At 40.6% G+C, this 24,347-nt stretch overlaps 1 protein-coding gene across 1 annotated transcript in view; it reads left to right on the top strand.

The window, feature by feature from the left end:
- Positions 1-5,209: 5,209 nt before the first annotated feature.
- Positions 5,210-24,347, top strand: part of RAB2A (RAB2A, member RAS oncogene family) — a 43,485-nt gene continuing 24,347 nt past the window's right edge. Inside the window, exons 1-3 of the mRNA XM_086887160.1 lie at positions 5,210-5,596; positions 17,655-17,726; positions 21,100-21,167. Of these exons, the coding sequence (XP_086743286.1) occupies positions 5,551-5,596; positions 17,655-17,726; positions 21,100-21,167 (186 nt within the window). The 5' untranslated portion in view covers positions 5,210-5,550. The remainder of the gene's footprint in view (positions 5,597-17,654; positions 17,727-21,099; positions 21,168-24,347) is intronic.

Raw genomic sequence — 24,347 nt, 5'->3', positions numbered from 1 at the left:
CTGGAGAAATGTGGCGTCTTATTTTTAATGTTTACCAAGAGCATTTAATTTAAGCTGTTAGTTAAATACTACACTATTGTAAAGGAATGCTTTAAAAAAGGAAACTAATTTCCAAATCTCTTTTTTCACCAGGACAAAAGTAACAATATAAACTGCTCACATATCCAACCGTTAGCTGAAATCTCAGCCAAAGCTGCCTGGTCTATGACCTGCAAAGCCCAAAACACACATCACTCACAGACATAGATTTTTTCACCTACTTGACTCAGAAGTTGTCTCCAGTTCACCTTTATAGGCTTAACACATATTTAGAAATTCTCTTTACAAAGGCAGGTCCTCATTGATATTTAGATATATTTGACTGTGTTCTTGCAGGATCTGCTGTCTATATTTTTTTTCCATATGAAGTGATGTCCCATTCTCAACACTTATAATAAATAAAATATGCTGTATATTACCTTATTTCTTAAGTATAATACAGATCTAATCTTAAAATTCACAAATAACAAAAATTATAGTATATACTTAATGTTCAGAAGAAGCACGTGCAGACAAATTAATGACAGGCACCAGAAAATAACATTTCCTACTGAGCATCTGTATAGAAAATTTAACCATACAACTGAATGATTTAAAAATTTTAAGCTAGACTGAAGTGTAGGTAGAGATTTACTTCTAACAGTTAAATGATATTACTGTAGAAAATATAATTAAAGTGGTTGTATTCAAATATTATGCCAGAGTTCTGCTTTTGTGTTTTAATTTCCATTGAAAAAATCCAGTCTAATGCTTTGCTCTAGAGAGTGTGTGGAGCTTTGGATGACTCCAAGACTTTTTCCTAAATAGCATTTTTATTGGTAAGGTTCCTGCAAAGACTAAGGTTTTTCTATAAACTCCAAGTGAGTTTGATAAATGGAAAATTCAGGAAAAAACCTGAATGACATAGAAAAAGCAGTAAGTTATAATTTTCCAAAGTGTATCCAGAAACTTTCACAAATTTGCCAGAATACAATCCTGACACAGTCATCATAGCGAAATATTTCATTATGTGATGTAAAATCATTAACAGATAAAGAGTCATGATAACATTAAGAAAAAAACAAAAACCAAAAAACAGAACAAAAAAGCAGAAAAAAAAAGTAAAGAAAAACAATCCTCTGCAATTCTTCAATCCTAAATTACCAATGCTTCTTTTACATCAACTGGCTAATTTTTTGGGGTTTTTTAATGAGTGAGTCTGACTACATGGTACCCTTCTTTCAAAGAATTAATGCTTAAAAAAAGAAGATACTCATTCCTCTGGAAAAGGTAAATTTAGCAGGTGAGAAGTAAAAAAATGAAAAGGATTACAGTAGATATTTGCATGTCTCTTATTAGTACTTAGCATGATATATGGTACACATATCTTAGAGGAAAATCAATTTTGCATTAATCTCTAGTTGGAGGCATCTCAGATTTGTAGATCAGCTGATAACATTCAATAAGTTAGGAAAAGAGTCTCTCCTCCAGCAGCAAATTAACTTGTACTTACCATTGGATAGCATAAGCAACAAATTCTTGCATATTATCCTTGCAAGCCTCTACCAAACACTGATTCAATAATTATCCCTACCCATCCCAAATGACTGAAATACCCCACAGAGCAGCCTGGCTGACTGGCTAACCAGCAGAGGCCTGGCTATCTCTCCAACATCTGCAGATGTTGGCCCAAGCTGAGCAACCACCGAGGGAGTCTGTGGGGCCTTGCCCCACTACGTGAGTCACCTGCAAGGTGGTTACTGCCTGGCTCACCAGGTTTCCAAAGCACAAACAGGTAGGGCTGCCTTCCCTCTGAACTGTCAGACCCACCTGTTGGCTGTCAGACAGCACAGCCGTGATGTTAAAGGCACCTTCCATTTCACTGGGGATTCTGCACTGTCTGTATTTTCTCTCCATCAGCAAATCTCAGTTCTGTGTAAGGGAATTCCCTTTTCTTACCAGATCTCATCCAATCACATCAGGCTAACTTGGCCTGTCTGGAAGTCTTGAAGATCACATAATTTGGGAACTAAGAGACCAAATCCCATCAGTGATATAAACAGAATCATACAATCAAGCTCTCATACAATCATAAAATTGTTTGGGTTGGAAAGCTTTAAAAGCCATTGAGTCCAAACTCCCTGCAACAAGCAGGGGCATCTTCAACTTGATCCAGTTGCTCAGAGCCCTGTTCAACCTGATCTTGAATGTTTCCAGGGATGGGATATGTACCACCTCTCTAAGAAACCTTTTTCAGTGCTTCACCAATCTCACATTAAAAAAAAATTATTCAACATAGCTACTCTAAATCTCCCTCCTCTTAGTTTAAAACCATTACCCCTCATCCTATTGCTAGAGTCCCTATTAAAAAGTCTATCACCATCAAACACACTTGAAACTTATGACCCCAAGATGTTGAGGACAGATTGTCAATGCTTGACCAACCCTCAGAGTAATACCCTTTGTGGCTCAGTCATGTAGGAATCCCTAACAGTACAAATGGAGACTTGGAGTACGTCGTGAACAACAAAAGGGCTTTGAAGAAAAGGCGAAGGACACAAAAGCCTATACAGTTCTCCTTCATCCTGCCAGACACAGGAGAGGCAGCTAAAGGAGAAATCTCATCCTGAGAGTTGAGACCTGTCCACATGACTGATCTCACAGTGTGGGCTTTAGCTTTCACCATCACAGGACCCTTTAGGACCAGTGAGGATGGATGGACAGCAGTGGGATACAACTGGTGAGGTTATTTGAGTTTGTTGGTGTGGCTGTGGGACCCAGGATGATATTGCCTGAAAACTAGTAAGAAAAAATGAAAGCTTAGCAATTGCTATTCAGCAGATGACCCTGACCGTGCCAGAATAAGGGAGGGTCCACAGCAGATTAGGAGGAGCAGAGCTGCCCCATCCCCAGCAGCAGCAACCTTTACTCATACTGGATGAGATCTTATCTGCTTACAGCCTGATCTCCTACAGCTTTATCTCTAGTGGCTGAGGTCACACAAACCCATGCCAACAGCATGAATGCCAGCTGAAGGGCTTAGCTGCGGAGGGAGAATTTGAGAAGACTAGTTTTAGTGTAAATTCTTGATTGGGTTTGACAGCTGACCCCAGCTGCAGCCTTTCCTTCAGCTAAGGTACCCTGCTCCATCCAAGATGCCAGATTTCATGATCGTTATTAGGGCAGGAAACAGAGACACACAGGGATATGTGAAACAGAAGCCTAACTTACATAGGATGCAAGGCAAAAAACTGCTTCTCTGAGAAAACTCATTCTAGCTAGGAACTGTCAAAAATGTATATTGAAACTACTTGCAAATAAAATAATAGAGAAATATCTCTTTACAGTGCGGAGAGGGTTTTTAAACTAGGAGAAAATTTCACATGCCACTCTTCAATGTTCTGTCCTGTCCATGAAAGACCCATTCAATATTGTCATGAACAGCCTAGCTAACAAAATGTCAGAGATAATATGAAAAGAGAAAAAATCAAATATTTTTGCTAAACTGAGTGGCCATGATCAAAATTATTGAAATTTAGCAAGCGGGAAAACACTGCCAATAAGGAGATACCAAATGTATGGAAAGAACATGAGATGTTGTTGGTAAAAAAAAAAAAAATGTTCAGAGAGGGGCAAGACTGGAAATACTCATTTGCCAGTTTTGAGGTGATGAGCCTGGTTAGAGACATGTGAGAATGGCTGTTTTGGGCTCTATACTTAATAAATAGTATTGAGAAAATAGGAGAAGTACAAAGGAGAAAAAAATAAAAAACAGGAAGCAAACATCTAACAAGTAGTCATTGAAAATGTGATTTTTTCATGTGGAAAAGGTAGATATGTTTATAGTATATAAAGGAGCTCCTTCCACTTTATAGTGTTGTGGGAGACGAGGGGTTGGGTTTATATATCCACAGTAGATAGGAATCTTTTTTTTAGAGAAAGCTTCATTTTGGGTTTCAGGTCATGAAATATGATGACAGGATTTGGCACAATCAGCTTTATTGAAGGTCTTTACAATTAAGTTGGATGCACACCTGTTAGAAGCCTTGTAGGTCAATGCTGTCCAAGCTGCTGATCACAAATAAAAACCTCTCTGTAAAGTTAAAAGACAGACATCTTTCACTCCCATTCTACCAGGCAGACAGAATGGGAGTAAAATGTGAGTTTATATGAAGAATGTGCCAATGGCTCTTGAACAATCCCCCCAGCCCACGGTCAACAAACAGCTGAGCTGAAGGGAATCCCAAAGCGTCATCAGTATGATCTGACTGGAGTGTCCTGCCACATTTACCCTTGCCAGGCATCTGATGTAGCGTCAGTGTGGATGTGATACATGAGCCAGACTGCTCCAGGTCCAAAGGTCAGGGTACACCGGACAGTTCATAAAGCATCTTAGACTACAGAAGACCTTGAATCCTCTTCCAGCTCACCACTCCCATGTGAACTCTAAGTAAAAGTCCAGCTGAGAATTTAGGTTACTCTTCTGGCTCATTGCTTTGAGTTCAGTGAGGAAAGACAGAAACAGAAAGGGAAAACCCTTACAGGCCAGAACTCATGAGATGAAGATAAATTCGTACCAAACAGCCCATTGCTGGCTATTCTCAGAGGGTTTATGCTTTGGGCCCTTCAGTTTGGGAAGAACATTGAGGTGCTGGAGCTGGTCCAAGGAAGGGCAACGAGTCTGGAGTACCAATCCTGTGAGGGGCAGCTGAGGGAGCTGGGGTTTAGCCTGGACAAAAAGAGGCTCAGGGGTGACCTTATCACTCTTTACAATTCCCTCAAAGGAGGTTATAGTCAGGTGAGGGTCGGCTGCTTCTCCCAGGCACCCAGAGACAGTATGCCAGGACATAGTCTCAAGCTGTGCTAGGGGAGATTTAGGTTGGAGATTAGTTGGAACTTTTTCGCGGAAAGGGTGCTTAGACACTGGGATGGGCTGCCAAGGGAGGTGGTGGAGTCACCGTCCCTGGTAAGAAAAGACTGGACATGCCACCCAGTGCCCCGGTCTAGTTGACATGGTGCTCTTTGGTCATAGGTGGGACTCGATGATCCCAGAGATCTTTCCCAGCCTCACCGATTCTGGATTCGGAGACGATAGCTGCCCGAAACCCCCGAGCAGCCGGCGTCGCCCTCAGCCCCGCGGGGCGGGGGTCGAGGCTCCGCCCCGCGCCTCAGCATTTCCGGGTCGGAGGCGGGGCGGCGTGAGGGGGCGGGCGCTGACGTCGCCGGAGGGTCCGGGGGCCGCTCGGCGCCTGTTTATTGTTCTCGCTGCCACCGCCGCGTTCTGCCTTTCCCGGCGCCTGCGGGGCCGCGGAGGGAGGGAGGGAGGGAGGGCGGACAGCAGGACCGAGCGAGAGAGCCCCTCTGCCAGCAGCGGCGCGGGGGCGGAGGTAGGAGGGAGCGAGCGGGCGGAGGCGCCGCCCGGGGGCCGTTAACCCGTTTCCGCCTCTCCGCAGCGCGAGCCCGGGCGGCGAGCGCGCGCGTCACGCCGGAGCGAAAGCGGGACAGCCCGGGAGCGGCAGCCCGGGAGCGGCCATGGCCTACGCGTACCTCTTCAAGTACATCATCATCGGAGACACAGGTGGGTGAGCCCAGCCCGGCCCGGGCCAGAGCGGGGCGCGGGGCGGAGAGGAAGGCCCGGCTCCCCGCGCCCATTTCCGCAGTGTTGGCAGTGCCGCCGACGTGGTGGCTCCGCGCGAGGAAGAGGCGGTGTCTCCCCCCCGCCTCTGCGCCGGGCCCCGCCCGCGGCCTCGGCCTTGTCTCCCGACGGCCTTGGGCCGCTGGCAGCCGCCTCCGGGCCTTGCTGACGGGCCGTGGGGCAGTTCGGGCTGTGTCACGGCCCTGGCTGCGGCGGCAGAGTGGGGCAGCGAAGAGGGAGAAGGCGTTGTCACAACAAAACTTATACCTGGGTAGTGCCCGTGGTTTGCAGCCTTGTGGCAGCGAGGCCACACTCCACCCTGCAGTTTTGTCATGAGTTTCTGTCTCATTGCTGTGAGTTACCTTCAGCCTAGGCTGCAAGGATGCTCTTTCCAGTCTCGGCTGGAGCTGCTGTAGCAAACTGTGTGAAGACACGTTGTCAAAGGAAAATTAAAAGCCCTGGCTTTTCCAGTCTAATTTAAAGGGACTTTTTTTTTTGTGTATACATGTACATACACCGCGGCTTTTCCAGATGTTTCTTGTCACTTTTTAAAACCATATTAAATTGTAGAGTGTCAAGGGGTTGGACTGGGGCTTAAAGATGATGTAGTCACAACCCCCCCTGCTATGGGCAGGGACACCCATAGACCACATTGCTCAAGGCCCTATCCAAACTAGCCTTGAACATTTCTTAAAAACTTATCCCATTCTATTGGTAACTGGCTGCTGTGTGACAAATAATAATGCTTGCAAATGCTGCTGGCATAGCCATATGCTGATAGGAATTGCTGCTTGAAGCCCCTTTGCCAATATATTTTATGCTTCCTCGGCCTAGTATGGATGGGAGTTGCATACTTTGATCAAATGTTGTCAGGACAAGGTAGCTAATTTAGTTAACCATTGTGCCTGTGTATTGTGCATTTTCCTTGTTGTTTTCCTCATACCTGTCTAAATGACTTCTTTAATAAGTTTGATGACACACCTATTATTTTAGATGCTATTCTAAGGGTACCTTCATAATTGTACTTCATACCTATGAACTAAATTATCTGTTTGTAGGTTATAATTACACATTGCAGTTGCATTACACATGAAGTTGTAAAATACACTGGATGCAACTACTATGTGACTTTGATCTGCTTTTTAAATGTACATTTAAACTCTGAAAGCTTTTTTACGCTTCTGCAGTAGCAGCTGTAGTATAAGTGAACCTTTAGAAATGTATCACAACTGTAAGGACCCTGTTGTAAGCACTAGGCTGTAGATGATAACTGAAAATTCTGGTTTGTTTTGAATGTTTACTTGAGTGACAGATCATCATGCCAGGACAGGAGGACAGGATATTACCTGTGCAAATTCAGGAGAAGTAAGAAGAGGTTTGTCAGGCTGGGGTGATGCAAGATGGTAGTGCACAGTTCAGAATGACAGTGCGTCAGAACAGGTGGCCAATTCTGGTGCATCCCTAAAACCTGTAGTCATTAAAGTGGTAGACAGCAGCTCACAGTTGCTTTGCTACGTTGATTGTATACTGATTAAATTTTTACAAAGAAATATCCTCAATGTAAGTGCACTGTTGCATTTGAGTTTTTTGAAATGTGAAATACAGAATGGATGTATGTCACTTCTGAAGTTGTTGCAGCTGCTTAAGAGCCAAGTATTGGAAGAGCGAGAGAGAGGAAACAGAGAGGAAGACAGTTCACAAATTGGCTGTTGACTTTTTGGTTATTTTTTTTTTAATTATCATGGCTTGTATTCTTGAGTTGCTACAGAAAGCTGATTAAGACTACTGCAATGATTATTTTTGAAGTGGGTTGAATATGTCAATAGCAGTAAGTTGGTTTTACTTTTATTTAGATCTCTTGTGAGCCTTTTAAGTATTCTAATAGAGCTAGTACTGAAGAGACAATTTATATTGTACACAGTTGCCAAGATGATGGTGGTCGTTGCGGCATTGCTACTCTTCCTCAGATGAAGGCAATTGAGCTCAAAGTTCTGATGATGGAAATTAAGAGTGGATGGTGACTGTCCTCTTCAATTCCCTTGGTGGTTTTCCACAGCATTCCAGCCAGTGAAGATATGCCACTGGCCTCATAGATTTCATAGTGATTAAGAAATTTGTTTCTGGTATTTGATTTAGAGTCTTTGGAAATGCCTCAGCTGCCTGGTGACTCAGCAATTAGTTGTAAACAAACTGTAGGAGAAAACTAAGAGACTCAGCTGAGGACAGATGTTAACATTTAGCTCCTCTCTCAGCAGTAAAAAAAACAAAGGAGGTTGTGCGATCCATAGGCAAACCAACTAAAACTCCCTGGAGTTATACAAGACACCTGTATGTGCCTTCTCTGAATTGTGATTCCACATGCTTTCATCTGCTTAAACACAGAAATTCAGGATGATCTCAGTCTCTTGAAATGACAGCCACAGAGACTGTGCAAGATGGCCTTGTGCTCAACAGTTCTTGTCCCATTGCATTCCTTGTTTCATTGGTCACTGACTTTTCTTTTTCTGGTACTTCAGGCATGGTAGCTTTATGAATATGGGATTGCTTCTAATCTGGTTGTTAACTGTGCTTTTTAATATATAAAAATCGTTTTCTGTACAATTGGAATTGGTTTAGGATCTAGTTAGTTTTCTGTTATGGGAGAGACCTGAAATGGCATGGCTGTGTTTCAGGTACTCAAACAACATTGCTGTAAATCTGTGTGGTTTTTACATTGTAGCAATGGGACAGCAGCTATAGAGTTTAACAGAAAAATACAAGTGTTATTGAATACTGATCATTGTGAGAGTTTATCAGGAAAAATCCTTTGATCTGGCTATTTCTAAAGCATTATAGGAGTTTGCAAATGCATTTAGAAGCATGTGTGGTGTATGCTGCTTAGGGCTGTCTGTACCTCTGAGACCTTAGCCCTTTATGGTTGATGGTGTCTTTTACTTTGGTTGCCAGTAGGAGTTGGTTTTGTCATCTACTCTTTCCTATACATCTGCCTTTGGCCACCAGTTGAAGTTGAGATGGACTTTGGTCTGAGCTAGGATGAATACTTTTATATGAGAATTTTCTGTTTTTGCAGTTGGTGACTGAAAGTCTTTAATTTTTTTTCTTTTAGATCTTTTTCTGTATGATGGTAAAATCTTTATTTATATGTTTGTTACCAGCAATGTACCATTGGGAATGTACCATGTGGGAATAAACTGGGAAATAGACAAGATTCCTATGAAGATGAGAGCTGGAATATTTTTTTCAGAATAATACACTTTACCCAGAATTGTCTTATATTAGATTATATTTGCTAGATTCCACCAGAGAATGCTTCTGAGCTTTAGGACACCTCAAGTTCCAGTTTTGCAGCGGTCAGATTTCTTGCCAGCAACATAACTTGTCAGTTGTAGCCTATCTAAATGTCTTTTTAGGATAACTGTTACTGCATTTTCCATGAGCAGGTGTACCTGCTTTTCTTGAATTCAACTCTCTGAGCTTTTTGCATAATGGACTTTCACTTCCCTTTCAATTTCAACAGATAGTTGCTGCTCCTAGACCAAGAGTATCTCTAAGTTATTAGGAGGCAATGATGACAGAAAATAAAATTGTTTGGTGATCTAATTCTCCTCACTCTCTAGAGTAAAGTAAGCTGTGTTGTCAACCATTTCACTTGTCTTGGAGACTTTCAAATGTTGCAATTAATTGAATTTATTTTTTAGTCCTCTTTGTGAAATATTTCTAGTGTCTTTGCACTTTGCTCTGCAACAGCAGCTGTTACTAGCTAGTAATGTGTATTGCTAGTGTCTTTTGCCCTTATTTTCTTTTAAGTATGAGGCTAAACTGGTTATTGGCTAAACTGGTTTTCATCTCGCCAGAGCTGGCATTAATACCCTGTGATAGCTTGAGAATTTGTGCTGAAAACCAGAGTACTGGCCTGCACTACTTATATCTTGCTTTGAGACCCTTTCAATGATGCTTTAAACCTAAAAGAGTAAATATTAGGTGGTGTGTATGAACATCCTCTTAGCCTCTTAGAAGTTGTTAACTAGAATTAACTATATGTCCATACAAATAGTTTAATGAGACTGCTAGTGTGCACACTTGTACTGATTCTAGCACTGTTTAAAAGAAACCCCAAACACCTTGCCACTCAAAAAAAAAAAAAAATCTAACCCAACCCCACCCCCAGTTTCATTTAAAACCATGTTATTATGAGCGACTGACAGTTTCTAAGTTGTTTGTGACCATGCAGAACATGAAGGTTTTTTTACAGACTTAAGTGTAGCTTAATTTTATTTAGAAATTATTTTTACTTACTTTTAAAACCTGTAGTTAGTAGTGGAGCAGTGCCATACAAACTGAAATATGATAAAGCTGAACAACTCCTTTAACTTTGTAGGCCTGTGCTAATTATTATGTAGAAAGAAAAAATTTACATCATTGGCTTTAAACATGGTGTTGAAAATGTTCCAGTGTTGAAGCTGAATCAGCTTTAAAAGAGATATTTTTATTACTTTTCCCAAAATTACATAGGCATCATGAAAGATTTTGGAGGTTGCTTTTCTTCTGTTCTTGTCCATGATTACATTTGTATGTGAACTCCCTTTGCCCTGTACATGACAGTTTGGAATTTTTTAGTTTGTCCTTTCTATAAATTTAGATAAAGCTTTCCCATATGATGGTAGAGTTCTGACTAAGACATAACTGACTGAGAAGAGGTTAAGAAAAAAATCTTTGCTTTAGCTTCATGTCTTGTTATGCCTAGGCCTCTGAAAAGGCAACACTGCACTTTACAGAGTTGCATAAAGCTGCTGTGTTTGGAAAGGGAGGAGAGAGGGAATGAACTGCAGCCTGTGATAAGAAAAGGGCTTATGAAACATCTGGAATCTCTGCAGACTACTGGAAAGAACTAAAAGTCTCTCATAAACCAGGTTAGAGATATCAATCTTGTGACATTTGTAATGTGGAATTAATTACCTGGTTAAAATCAAAGTTAGTTTTAAAATCTGGGTTCTTATATGTATCATCTAGAAAATTTTCTATTTTATGTATATATATGTATATAATACGTATATATATAAAATAATCATGTATATAATCTTGCCCATTATTTGAAACTGTGTTACCCTATCTTTAAAACTTTTTTTTTTGTTTGTTTTTCTAAAGGAAGGTGAGAAAGCAGGAAGCTGGTTTCAGCTCAGTTGATATTGTTGCATTGGTTTCATGGACATCCAGGCTGACATAGTTGCTTACATGCGAAACGAGTTCTTTCTCCTCTTACCTTGTGGTGACTTCGATAGTGTGCCATGATCTGGATCCATCCACTAATGCAGTAGAAAACTGCTTTCTTTTTAGCGGCTGAATCAGGTGATTTGCCTTCTGGCCAAATACCGGAGTACTTTCCATGAGGGAAACTGGATCTAGGAAGATTAGTGAAAGCAAGATATCAAAGGGAAGTAGGTCTTCATCTCTGTGTGTGGTGGACTGATTGATCACCATCAAGTACAAGGAAAAATAGTTCTGTGACACTGTTGAATTAATCCAGGGTTTATCTGCTGCCAAAATGAGTAGACCTTGTTACTACTTCTTGTCTCAACTATGAGCTCTGCAGCTTCTTAGCTGTCAGCATCACTTTTGTGATCCTTCAGGGAGCCAGCCCAGCTCACAAAGATGATTTGAAAAACAAAACTAAACAAATAGTAGGTATGCTCAAAAGAGTGCAAGAGCCCTTTTGGATAAGGAGGTGGAGTTGTGTGGGAAGGAGTGAGTCTACTCACCAGAGACAGCAAGCAGATTAACATAGTAGATTTTTCTTTAGCATTCAGTTTTTATTCCACAGTTGGGAGGACTACTACTGCAGTTCTTTTCATCTATCTTGGGCCATAGTGGTGCTTAGGTGAGCAAGTAAGGAAATTCTTAACCTCCCTCTACCCTCTTTTTCAACCCATTTTTCTATTTGAACCAGGTCAGCTTTTCAAGGTAAACATCAGTGGCAGGAACACTGATGAGTTTTGTCTAGAGGTAAGAAAAGCCTGGAAGTTTTCCTCATGTTCAGTAGTACCCACCTGACTTTGCAGCCAGTAACTGAACTTTCCTTGCCCTATTCACAGGGAGTCAGGAAGGGGAGGAGGAAGCAAGTCAGCTCTCTTAGCCAAAGACTGGCTCAGCTGTATCATCACACATGTTATGGTTCAGAGCTGCATTAGGGTTTTTTTTTTAAGTGCTACAGGTACAGCTGATTACTAAAAAGAATAACCTTTCCCTTAGCTATGTCTTCTGTAGCCCTACTCTCATATATGTACTGGTGTTTTGGATGAGTGTACTACCGTGCTGGATCCGTTTCATGGTGTAGTTTGTTGCATATGAGTGAGAAGGGTAGCTTTACTGAGCCCTGAAATAAACACAAGTATATAAGGAAGGGTGGTATTGAAGCTGGGCCAAGGTGGACAACAGCAAAGTTCTGGCAATGCCTTGCCTAAGGAAACTGATTGCAGAGTTGCACCCAGATTAAGAGAAAGCTGTTAAGAGAGTCAGAGGAATTTAGAGAATCAACTCAGTCTGCTGGTTTGGCATTTAGAGCTGGAGGGTAAAATTACTGTAGCACAAGTTCTACTTCTCATCATTGTTTGAGTACTAAGAAGTGATGAAGGGGTCCTAAAACAGGCACTTGCAGAAAAGCAAGCTGCTTTTCCTCCAAGTACATAATCCATTGTTTTCATTTGTTCCTAAGCAAGAGCTTTTGTTTACTGTGGTTGTTGAAGTGTATCCAAGCTCTCTCATAGGAAAATACTAGATTTTTTTTTTCTGGGGTGGTTTATCTGAAGCTATATTAAAATAGTTGTGGCAGTAAAATGGAGAACGAGTTCATGAATCTATCCCTTTTGCATTCTGCAATGGATTATCATCAAGACATGCTCAGCTACTTTTCAGTGTCTGCCTCATTTCAGGTGTAAGATTTATAGTGCTAAGTGAACAAGATACCTGGTAATCAGCCACTGTTCTTAGAGTTAACTAGTGTAGTTACTTTGAACCACCTGCATGCCATAGAATTAGCAGCCTGCAGCTGTTAACTGATCTTTGCAGCATCTGTTTATGTCACAAGGTGGTAAACTACTCAGGCATTCATATACAACTCCTATCTCTGATACATGTTCCTGTCTGTGATACATGTTCCTGTCTATGATAGGGGAATTTGCTCAAGTTCTGGAAGTGATTTGGGCTGCAAACTATTTTCATAAGAACTTTTGTGATACAAAAGTGATACATTTGTGATACAAATGTGCAGTATCTTAAAACTATAAAATTAAAATGAAAACTCTATTTCAGTCAGTATAGCAGTAAAAAAACTTAGGGACTTTCAGGTGGTTTTGGTTTTTTTTGTTGGCAGGTTCTGTAGTAGCAGGAATAACATTAAAGAGAAACTAGTTATTTCTTATGTTTCTCTGTGTGAGCCCATCAGTCTGCAGTCCGCTCCTGAAAGGCTTGCTATGGAGGAGTGACTAGAGGTGCCGTCATCTTGTGCCAGTCTGAGACAGGGCTTCTATCAAAGGGGCTGTGCTTGCCTGTCATCTGTGCTCTTCTGAGGGTGGTGTTTGTATGCTCAATTAAACCAACTTGGTCACCAGCCTTACAAGGAGAGGAAATATCAGATTGCCACTTGAGAGCCACTACTGGAATACCTAATAAAATGTCATTCTGTTGATTAGATTTTAAAATACTGTTCCAACATTTGTAAGATTTGTGTGGGAATATTAGATTGGTTTAAGGTTTTGGTTTATCCATTGATACTGAAATCCCTTTGCAAGGTTAATGGCAAAAGCTATTTCTGATGTGACTTAGTTTTTTGTAAGTGAGGTGGTGATTATGTTCTCTGATGGGGTAGTTTTGTTTCATTGGTGATACAAAAATTGTCTTTTATATATAAACACCGTTCACAGAATCACAGAATGGACTAGATTAGAAAAGATCTTTGAGAACATCAAGTCCAGCCTATGACTTAACCTAACACCTCCTCAACTAAACCATGGCACTGTCTGCCACATCCAGTCTTTTTTTAAACACATCTAGAGATGGTGACTCCATCACCTCCCTGGGCAGACAGTTCCATTGCCCAATCACTCAGTGAAGAATTTTTTTCAGACATCTAACCGAAGCTTCCCCTGATGCAGCTAAAGACTGTCCTCTTGTTCTGTCACTGGTTGTCTGGGAGAAAAGACCGACTCCCACCTGACTACAACCACCTTTCAGGATGTTTCAGGGAGTGATATGGTCACCTCTGAGTTTCCTTTTCTCCAGGCTCAACAACTCCAGCTTGCCCAGTCATTCCATTGTGTTCCAAGCCCCTTACCAGTCTTTTTGCCCTTCTCTGGATGCACTGAAGCATCTCAACATCCTTCCCAAACTGAGAGGCCCAAAACTGGACACAGCACTCCAGCTGTGGCCTCACCAGTGCCAAGTACAGGAGAAGAATGACCTCTCTGCTCCTGCTGGGAACACTACTCCTAATACAAGCCAGGGGCCGTTGGCCTTCTTGGCCACCAGGGCACACTGCTGGCTCATGTTCAGTTGGCTGTCACCAGCACCCCCAGGTCCCTTTCTGCCTGGGCACTGTCCAGCCACACTGTCCCCAGCCTGTAACGCTGCAAGGGGTTGTTGTGCCCAAAATGCAGGACTTGACACTTGGACTTATTAAACTTCATCTTATTGGACTTGGCCCATCTGTCCAGCCTGTCCAGGTCGCTTTGCAGAGCTCTTCTACTCTCCAGCAGATTGACACATGCTCTCAGCTTGGTGTCATCTGCAAATTTACTGATGGTGGACTCATCCAGGTCATCACTGAAGATATTAAACAGGACTGCCTCCAGCACTGATCTCTGGGGGACACCACTAATGCCTGGATACAGTACTGCTCACCACCACTCTCTGGGCCTGGCTGTCCAGCCAGTGGTTAATCTAGTGAAGAGAGCACCTGTCAAAGCTGTAGGCTACCAGATTTTCCAGGAGTATGCTGTAGGAGATGGTGTAAAAAACATTGCTGAAGTCCAAGTAGGCAGTGGATGTTGTCTTTCTCACATCCACCTGATGGGTGGCCTGATCATAAAAGCCATCCTATAGGTGCTGTGTGGCACTCAAGATGATCTGTTCCATAATCTTGCTGGGCACCAAGGTCAGGCTGACTGGCCTGTAGTTTCCTAGATCCTCCTTCCAGCGCTTTCTGTGGTTGGGTGTCACACTGGCCAGCTTCCAGTCAGCTGGGACTTCTAGCTGAGCTAGGACTGATGGTAAATGATGGAGAACAGCTCCGCAAGCTCATCTGCCAGTTCTCTCATCACCCTAGGATGAATCCCATATGGTCCTATATATTTGTGACCATCTTAATGGCTCAGCAGATCTTTGGCTGTTTTCTCCTGGATAAGAGGGGGACCATCCTGCTCCCTGACACCATCTACCAGCCCAGGACAGCAGTTGTCCTGAGGACAGCCTGTCTTTCTGTTGAAAGCTAGGTCAAAGAAGATGTTAAGTACCTCTGCCTTTTCCTCACCTTTAGTTACTAAATTCTCTCTTGCATCTAATAGACAATGGAGGTTGTCCTTGTTTTTCCTTTTGCCATTCATGTATTTATAAAAATATTGTTTATTGTCCTTTACAGAAGTGGTCAGATACAGTTCTAGCTGGGCTTTTGCCTCTCTAATTTTTTTCCTATGTGATCTAGCAATTCCCTTAAGCTTTTTTGGGGATACCTGACCCTCCTTCCAAAGGTGATACACCCTCTTTGTTTCCTAATTTTCTTCAAGAGCTCCCTGCACATCCATGCTGGTTGTTTTCCTTGTTGGCTCATCTTTCAGCACATAGGGACAGTCTGATTCTGTGCCTTCAAGATGTGTTTTGAAGCATGTCCATGCTTCCTGGACTCCTTTCTTTTTAAGGGCTGCTTCCCAAGGAACTCTCTGAATAAATCTCTTGAATAGGCCAAAGTCTGCCCTCTGGAATTTCAGCATGGAAGTTGTATTGGTGCCCCTACTTATTTCACCAAACACTGAAAATTCTATAATTTCATGATCACTGTGCCCCAGATAACCTCCACCCACTATACCTCCCACCAGCCCATCTCTGTTTGCAAACAGCCGGTCTAACATAGTCCCTCCACTGGTAGGCTCGCTCACCAGCTGTGAGAAGAGCTGTTGTCCAAGTAGAATTATTAATATTTTAAAATTACATACAGTTTTGTGTTCTGTCCCTATGGTTCCCATACTCTGACTGCTTTTCTCTGTTTTTTACTTTCTTACCTGCAGTGCTTTCCCCCCCCTCCTCCTTCATAAACTTCTGTTTACTAACTTTTTAGGAACAGAATCTATAGCTGCGTCAAAGCTGCTTGTGTTCTGACAGCCTGCCATCATAAGCCAGAAAGCTAAAGAAAAGAGATCTAGTAAGGCACATGCTGCAAATTTGCCTTGGACATACAGCTGCTGTATGTTATTGATCTGCTGTCTGCTGCATTTCTTTTCCCTCGTTTGAACTAACTCTTACGCTTGTCTGACCCTATATTAAGCCATTTCTGTTTGCTTTGTTACTCTTCTTGTTGGATTAGCATGCAGACAACTGAAACTGCTTCAGAACTCATCTAAGCTGTGTGAAGATATGAGCAGGAGCATACTGTAGGGAAGAGAGTAGAGACAGCAGCACTAGCAACTGGCTTAGGCTGTTGGAATTGCTACATTGTTTGGGATATTAATCTGAGTGTCATCAGTTGGGCAGAACTCATTTTGTGACAAAACTAGATGCAGGTTTCCTGTTTCTGTTAGATTTTGTTGAAACTGGCTACTGGTCTTAGAATTAAAGTCCAAAATAAGATACATGGTGATTATATATCTATAGGCATTGTTTCCTTATTAAACCATACTAAAAAACTTTGCTGAATTTGGTACTAGAAAGACCAGTGTCACTATTGCAAACCTCTGGTATGCATATCTTTTATTGGTAGTGTGGCTCTTTTCCTTATCTCTTTGTTTGCTATCTTTTATTCATAGATATGTCTCTTATGATGAGCTGTTGCTGACCTCTAGTATATGGCTAGATTAGCTTTATCTTGCTGGACAGATAAAACAAAGTACAGCAGGAACTTGGATGCTACAGTATAGTATGTTACGTGATAATGGCTCACAGTTTAAACCAAATGTGTTATTGTCAAATTTTGAAGGCTGAAAACATGAAGTTTGACTGTGCAGAACAGGAATAACCCCTCCTAGTAAAAGAAAGAGAAGTTAACTGTAAAAAGTAGTATGTTTACAGACCTAAGTAGTTTGAGTACTCCTGCTGACTGCATTAACTTCTACTTTTCTGTGCTTCCACATACAGAAGAAATTGCCCATTTGCTGACCAGTGTCCATGTAATGGGAAGTAGTTTCACTGATTTCTGACACAAGTGGGTTATGTGAGGAGGACAATGTTTGTGTTACCTGTCTGACTGTAGTGTAAATTCAGCTGCTGCCAATTCTTCTTGGACTGCTTTTTGTCCTGTGGGGGACCAGTGGGCAGCAGCATATAGTGGTTGTAAGTAGCCACAGACCTGCTGTGGTTACCTCAGGGGATAAAGAGATAGATGGGAGACTGATGTTATTGAGGATCCAAATAGCTTGGAAAAAAGCTGAAAGTACTGAAGGAGAAGCAGATAAAGAGTTGTGAGGAGTAGCAAGCCCTGTAGTTATTGTGGAGGGAGGATGTAAAGTGGTACTTTGAAGGTCTGTTAGAAAACTTTTTTTTCTACTTAATTTTAAAGGCAGAACTACTTTTTGAAAATAATAACTCATTTTTGTTCAATTTTTGAAAATAACTGCTTTGACTGTTTCTAGAAAAAAGTTGTAATTAAAAAGCTTCATGCACTTCAAAGTATGTGAGATCTAATACCTTCAGTTCTGATAATTAATTTTAAGCAACATGTAAAATCTCCTTAAATTAATTTCTATTGGTCCTTTACAGGCTTTTTTTAACATTGTTTAACACTTATTTCTTGTCTTTCTTTTAGGTGTCGGGAAATCATGTTTATTGTTACAGTTCACAGACAAGCGGTTTCAACCAGTCCACGATCTCACTATTGGTAGGTCTTTTTTGTGCTGCCCACTGTTAGTAGTTAAGTGGTTCAGGTACCTCAGCATGCATTTAGGAGCTTGTTGTGCTGCAGAAGTGCAGGATTTGTGCTGTGTTAAGGTGGCAGTGAATCTGTAGCTAATTAATATTTGTTAGCTCGTAAAGTCAGTTGGGGGTCTTTTATTGGGAGGGTACAATCTGAAACAATTAAAGTTCACAGCTGCAGTATCTAAACTGTTTCTTCAGAAAAGCTGAAAACTGGGCACAGAAGAATTGGCCACGCTTGAAATGCACTGGTGAATGTAATATTAGCCTAGCCACACAACCTTGAAGGCAAATTACAGATAAACTGTAGCAAAGTTAACCTTAAAGATGAATGGATAAAAAAATTTTCTTGCAAAGACTAACTTTTGAATAGAGGACCGAAGTGTGAATGTATTTGCATTTGGAAGGGATAGGGATTTTCTTTCCCAACTCTTCAACTGGATGTGGACCATTTGTGTTAGGTATGATTTGGTACTGGGGAAATGAATACATCTTGACACATTGCCTCTGACCTAACTACAATAAATAATACAAACTTCTATTTATCTTTCCACACAAAATAAGAGGAATAGTGTGGTACTAAATTCTTCTGAGGGCAGGTTTAGTCTGCAGATCAGTTTTGCTGTTAAGCATAACAGATGCTAGTTTCAGAGGAGGTTACAGAACCTTTCAGCTTGTTGATGTTCTTTCAAGGAACCTATCAGCTTTAGTCATGAATTGCGCACAAAATGTATCCTAGTCTCTATTTTTAGTTTGTGCCCTGGAGTAGGTAGGGTCCCTATGTTTGGGAGTACTGAAATAGTTGCTTGAAATATAAACAGATTTTCTTCGTGTAACAGAATGTATCAGGTGGTTTGATTATGGATTCCCTTTCTCCTGACAGTCCTTCCACACCTTGTGTGTGCCTGTCATATAGTTCAAATTCTTTGGCTAACATCAGTTTTCAGATATTTGTGAGATCTTGGCAGCAGATAGGCTGGCTGAATAAAGAGCCCGAGTACTTTAGAGAGGCATGACTTATTATCATCTTTTCTTCTTTAGGCCTGCCAAATATATGACACCTTATATATCACTCATGGATTTGGCAGCCCTGTTACCTCAGACTGATAGGCTCTGGGAAACAGTTTCACCTCAGCAGGGTGGTTGTAGTGCCAGTTCTTTGCTTGGCATACAGCTAGCTGAAATCTGGGAGCAGAGCAGAAATTGAAGGTAGTAAGACGAGGAGGAGAACCTAGAAACAACATAACAAGGGATGTAGCAATGGAGCCTGGGAAGCTGCTTGGAAAGGAGGGAAGGATTTTATATTTTTAATATATCTGTAATCTTTCAATTCTTTAATGTATAACTCAACTCCATATAGAGTGTTAGCTACTGTTTGCCCATTTTGGTCAGACAAAACAATTCTCTAGGTTTGGGAATCAAGGACACCTTACTGTCTCAGGCCCTGAAAATGTAAACAGAAGTGATTGGAGTGGAAAGCATACTTGGGAAAAATGACTTCATTACCTGAAGCTGTAACTGGAAGATTAACCCCCAATATGCAAATGGACCAAACTTAAAAAAGTGTGAAAAGCTGTGACCTGTCATCCATTTTTGGGTGTAGCCCCTGGAGGGGGCTTTGTCTGTCCAAAATGTACCTGAAGCCCTTCAATGAATACAACTGCTTTTTATTCCCCTTGATTTTGTCTGACGTCTGTTTTTAGGTAGACCCTAAAAGCATCAGAAGAGGCTGGAAATGCCTCCTCAACTGCAAGGGCATGTATGTATTTTGGCCAGGTTCTCCCAGCTACCCAAACAGATTTGGAAAGCCAGATGAAGAACATGGGTTCGAAGTCATGAATTCCCCTGTGGGGTGAGATGGGGTGGGTTAAATTTAACTAATAAATACCCTAATGGTTGTATTAAAAGTCCTGAAAATGTGTAGATTAAATAAACCATTGTAAACATTCTAGCTGTTTTGACCATTGCCTGTAGGACATGCCCTCACTGTAAACCTGATCAGCTTCTATTCCTTCTTTGAGACCAAGCTTGCCATCAACCTGTTTATATTTTTACAAATGCAGTATTTTTCCCTGGTGCATATTTTGATGGAATAGGATAAATACCCTTTTAATTTTTTTTATGGGGTTGTGTGCAGAAACTAAACATTTAAGGTGATGGATTTAAAACATCAGCTCTATAGCCACATTTTGAGATCAGGTAAAACCTTCAGTGTTTACATGTGTAGTAGACCAAGGACCTTCCCCTGGCTTTGCAGTCAACTTCAGAAAGAGCCATGTCATTCACCTCCTTGCTGCCTCTCCACCTCCATTCTTTCAATTTCTTTGCATACAGTTGCAGCAAATTATTTGGTTGCTAAAGAGTACAGCAGTCTTTGGCCAACAGGTTTTATTTGGCTCCAATATCCTATTGGGGAACTCTTCCCCTTTCCCTGAAAGTCATTCCACTGGAAGCAACACTGCAAATATTCTAAGCAAGCTTTTGAATTTTGAAGAGACATTTGGAATATTTCAACTCGGGGCTGCATAATTAGAAGTATTGAGTCCAAGTCTAGGCAATGACCACTTTAGCAAAACTTCAGCTAGCAGATCAGTTTGCTTTTTTGTAAAATAATGGTTATAGATTAATGTAAACTTGATAACCTTTAAATATGTCCACTATCTCTAGCCATTTGTGAGATTTTAACTACTGCAGTAATAACCTCAAGTTATACTTGATTTACTGTTAATGATCTCAAAACTACTTTAAAAATGGTATAAAAGGCTGAATTTTTCCACTGAAAAAGTTACATTTGTTTATTTGGAACACTTTTTTTTCCCTCAGTTATAAAACTTGATCTTTAACTAGCTTGAATTTAGGAAGTTTTTTTTTTTTCTTTCATAAAGACAGGTGGATTTTAATTAACATAATAAAATTTATCTTGTCAAAGGGACTCTTTTTATTCTCACTTAATAGATTACTTTTTTAATAAAGAATTGTAGGTTTAATTTCTTCTAAACTGGCCCCAGCAATCTGTCATTGGTAGAGTGTTAAAATAACTGTGACTCTTTTAAGTTCCTGTTTACATTCAAAGGGGTGTGTTTCTCCCTCTAATCTAGAGCTACTAAGTGGTTTGGAAAACTTTTTTGGAAATATCTCCCAGGCACTTGGACAGTAACAGTTAGCTTTCTTCTAGAAAGCTCTTTCAAGCAGCTGGAAAATTGGCTAAAAAGCAGGTTGTGAAAGAGATCATTTTCCTACAATGTTGATCGAATTTAAACTTACCTTCTTGCTTTTGCAGTACTTGACATTTTTCTTTCTATGTGCTAATAATGTAATCTTTTGTGAAATCTGTTCAGGTGTAGAATTTGGGGCTCGAATGATAACTATTGATGGAAAACAGATAAAGCTTCAGATATGGGATACGGTAAGTAATGAATCATAAAAATTGTTTAAACCTATTGCTCCACTAGCTTTTCCTTTATTCTGGCTGAGCTGTCTAGCATCAGCATTCATAGGTTATGTACTTTGTCTTGCAGCTTTCTTTGGTTTCTGTGAAGTTAAAAATTTGCTAATATTTCCTTTTTTTAGTGTGATGTATTCTTTGGCAGTTGCACTGTAAATTCTGTAACACTTTGTCAGATTTATAGGACTGGAATTCATACTGCCTCACTGTTTGGTGAAAGTCTTCTATATTACCAAGAACTGACATTTCTCAAAACAATCTTCCTTTGTGCATTCATGCAAGATTTGTTGAAGACAAAATTCTGTTGTGAAATTGTGATGTGTCTGCTACCTTTAATCAAGAGTTCTTTAGAGGAAATGCTTGCATTTCCAAGGTAGAAGAAAGCACATGGATCACTTTTCATAGAAGACTGAAGAATGAATACAAGTTCAAGACAGTAAATATTTCAGTCAAGTAGGGGTAAATGCTTTAAGTTTCAAAACACCTTCCAAAATTCAGACTTGGACTTTTGAGGGGGTTCAGGTTAAGAAAATGGCTTTTCTTGTGTTGTCAGTCACTTTACTATAAAGCAGTCAGGATCACTGTCTACACTTGTGATGAAGCAGGTTTGAGATGTTCATACTGGTAGCTATATCTTTTCAATGTATTTGACTGTTTCCTGAGGCAGAGTTGCCTGTTTCCTTTTCTAAAAGCATTTTATGATACCTTTAGAAACTGTTACATGATGCCTAGCCTCATGCATGTACTCTTTTTGGTACAGAAAATCAGTGAAGGAACACACATTCATATATGCATGCCTACACATGTGCATGTGTATATAAAAATGTAAATAAATGTAATATTTTAGTGAATTTCATAGGTATGTAAACTTAATTTGAAAGTTCTTTACTTGAAATGTCACCTAACACCTGTGCCTCCTTGCAAGTTCTAAGAAAAAGGCATAGATTGATATGGTCAGCTTACTTTAGGCTTTTTCTGTCCTGGGCATATTATATTATAATGGTGGACTACTCCAGTAGTAGAATTGCAGACTACCAAGGTGGCTGAGCATTTTTAAGTTCAATAAACAAGCAAATACCTGCATAAAAAGTAGCTTTATAAATCAAACCCTTACTATATAGTGTGACTATGTGAGTGAATGCCTATATTGGACCTTGTTTTCTAAAATGGGGGCAGATTGTAGGCAAAAGTACTAATTTTACTCCTGTCTTTCACTGGCTTTGGAACTGATTCTGTTAACTGCCTTGGATATGAATGAATTTCAACTGTGTTTCAGTACATCATGCTTTTCCCAGTGCCTCTGACTCAGTGACTCTTTGCAGTCTCGTTGTTGTCTTGAATACGTGTGAATTGTCCAGCCAAAATGGCAACCCAAATGCTTTTTATAATGACTATAATTTATAAATTCTATCTGTGCAGGGATTTTTATCTGACTAGCTTCTTAAGTATGTCATACATAAATTAAAAATATTAATTGAAAGCTTTCGTACACTGAGTAGATTGTATTGCTGGTGTTGTACTTAATAATTTATAAATTGTATGCAGTGAATGACAGTATACTGGTCATAGTTTAACTATATGCAATACAGTTTAACTGTATGCAATCTGATTTTTAAAACATAGGATATTTGTATTCTAATCCAGTCTTGGTTTGTCAGCATATCTGAATTCCACTGTATTGTTTTGTATTGATCTTGTGTACAAAGGTGTGAAGGAATGGCAGAAATAAGAAGTATGATGAGGTAATTCTCAAGAGATATTTTACTTATGAGTGTTAAGGTACACAAAAATCCATAATGACCAAGGTTACTGTGCTGTATCTGCATTGAGCATTTTTTTTGTTTTCTGTTAGCCAAAACTGGTAGCTGTTATTGGTGCTATCTCTGTATTTATTAAGGTGTAACAACTTCTGTTTGATGAGAGAAGGTTCATTTTACACCTGTTGCTAGGGAAACGCATGAACTATTTATGTTTTCGGTTGGTTCTTGCTGAGTCATAGAACTAGCCCTTCTCTAATTTGGTGCTGGCCTTATACACCTGCTTCTACTTCATCACTGAACAGGATGCATCCTGAGCAGAGGCATACGTGGAGAACTCGATAAAACTTGTTTGCATTGCTTAACAATGAACTTGCTTGCTTAAGAGAATCAAACACTAAAATTCAGGTTTTTCTGGCTAGATATTTCTGTGCAACAGTGCTCATTTTGTGTTGTCTTCAGCAGATCACTGCAGCCCCAAGGAAGGGTGTGTCATAGTAATGGGAATATATGGAAGCTGCAGCATATGCCACTGCAGGAATATGTTGCACCTTACAGGGACAACTGAAGCTAACACTCTTGCATGTCTGTGAGATCCATTTGTGTGTCCTTCTTGTATGATAACCCAATAATATTTTACCTTTTTGTTATCGTTCTAGTTTGGATTAGCAGGATATTATGGAAGTTAGTTCTCTCTTCTGTAGTCTGTTTTCCATGTGGGAGTACATGAACTGAATTCCTTTTGGATGAGGCCAGACTGGAAGATATGCTTAAGGAATGCACGTATGCCTATTAGAAATTGTAGTCCAGTATTTGGTCCTGTGAGCTGGCAGTCTAGTAAAACTAGTCTGAGGCAAAAACACACCTAGCTACAGCCCCCTCCCCTCCAAAAAAAACTCCACAAACAAAAATCTGTATTCCATGAAAGATACTCATTGTGATCTTTGCATTCTTAATGTCATGTATTGCCGTCACAGCTCTACTGCTGTTCATGTCTGCACAAGCAAATAGTGTCCTGTTGTTCTCTCCCAGCTGCAGGCTGTTCTGGATCTCCCCACTGCTGGGCTCTGCAGGCTTTCTGCTGTGTGTGCCGTGGCACACCCAGGTGTTTAGCTCTGTGGGTCTTTGGGTTTCACTATTCCTTTTTGGTGTTCTTAGGTCTGTGAAGAAGAGGTATTGGACCAAATTGTTTGTTGGTGTGTCTTTAGTATCTAGATTATTTCTTTTCTTTCGTCTTTAGTCTTAATAATGGCTTCCAGTAGTTGGATGGACTGAGAAATACTTTTGTTTGAACTGCTTAGCTGGTAATTGCCTATTATGATACGTTAAGCAACTCTTTTGTGGAAGTGTAGAATTTGAGCTAGTGTCAGCTGCACACATAACT

Source organism: Cyanistes caeruleus, chromosome 1, assembly GCF_971803275.1.
Source record: "Cyanistes caeruleus chromosome 1, bCyaCae1.hap1.1, whole genome shotgun sequence".
NCBI classification, from domain to species: Eukaryota; Metazoa; Chordata; class Aves; order Passeriformes; family Paridae; genus Cyanistes; species Cyanistes caeruleus.
Note: the sequence above shows the minus strand (reverse complement) of the source record. Positions and strands in the feature narration are given on the sequence as shown.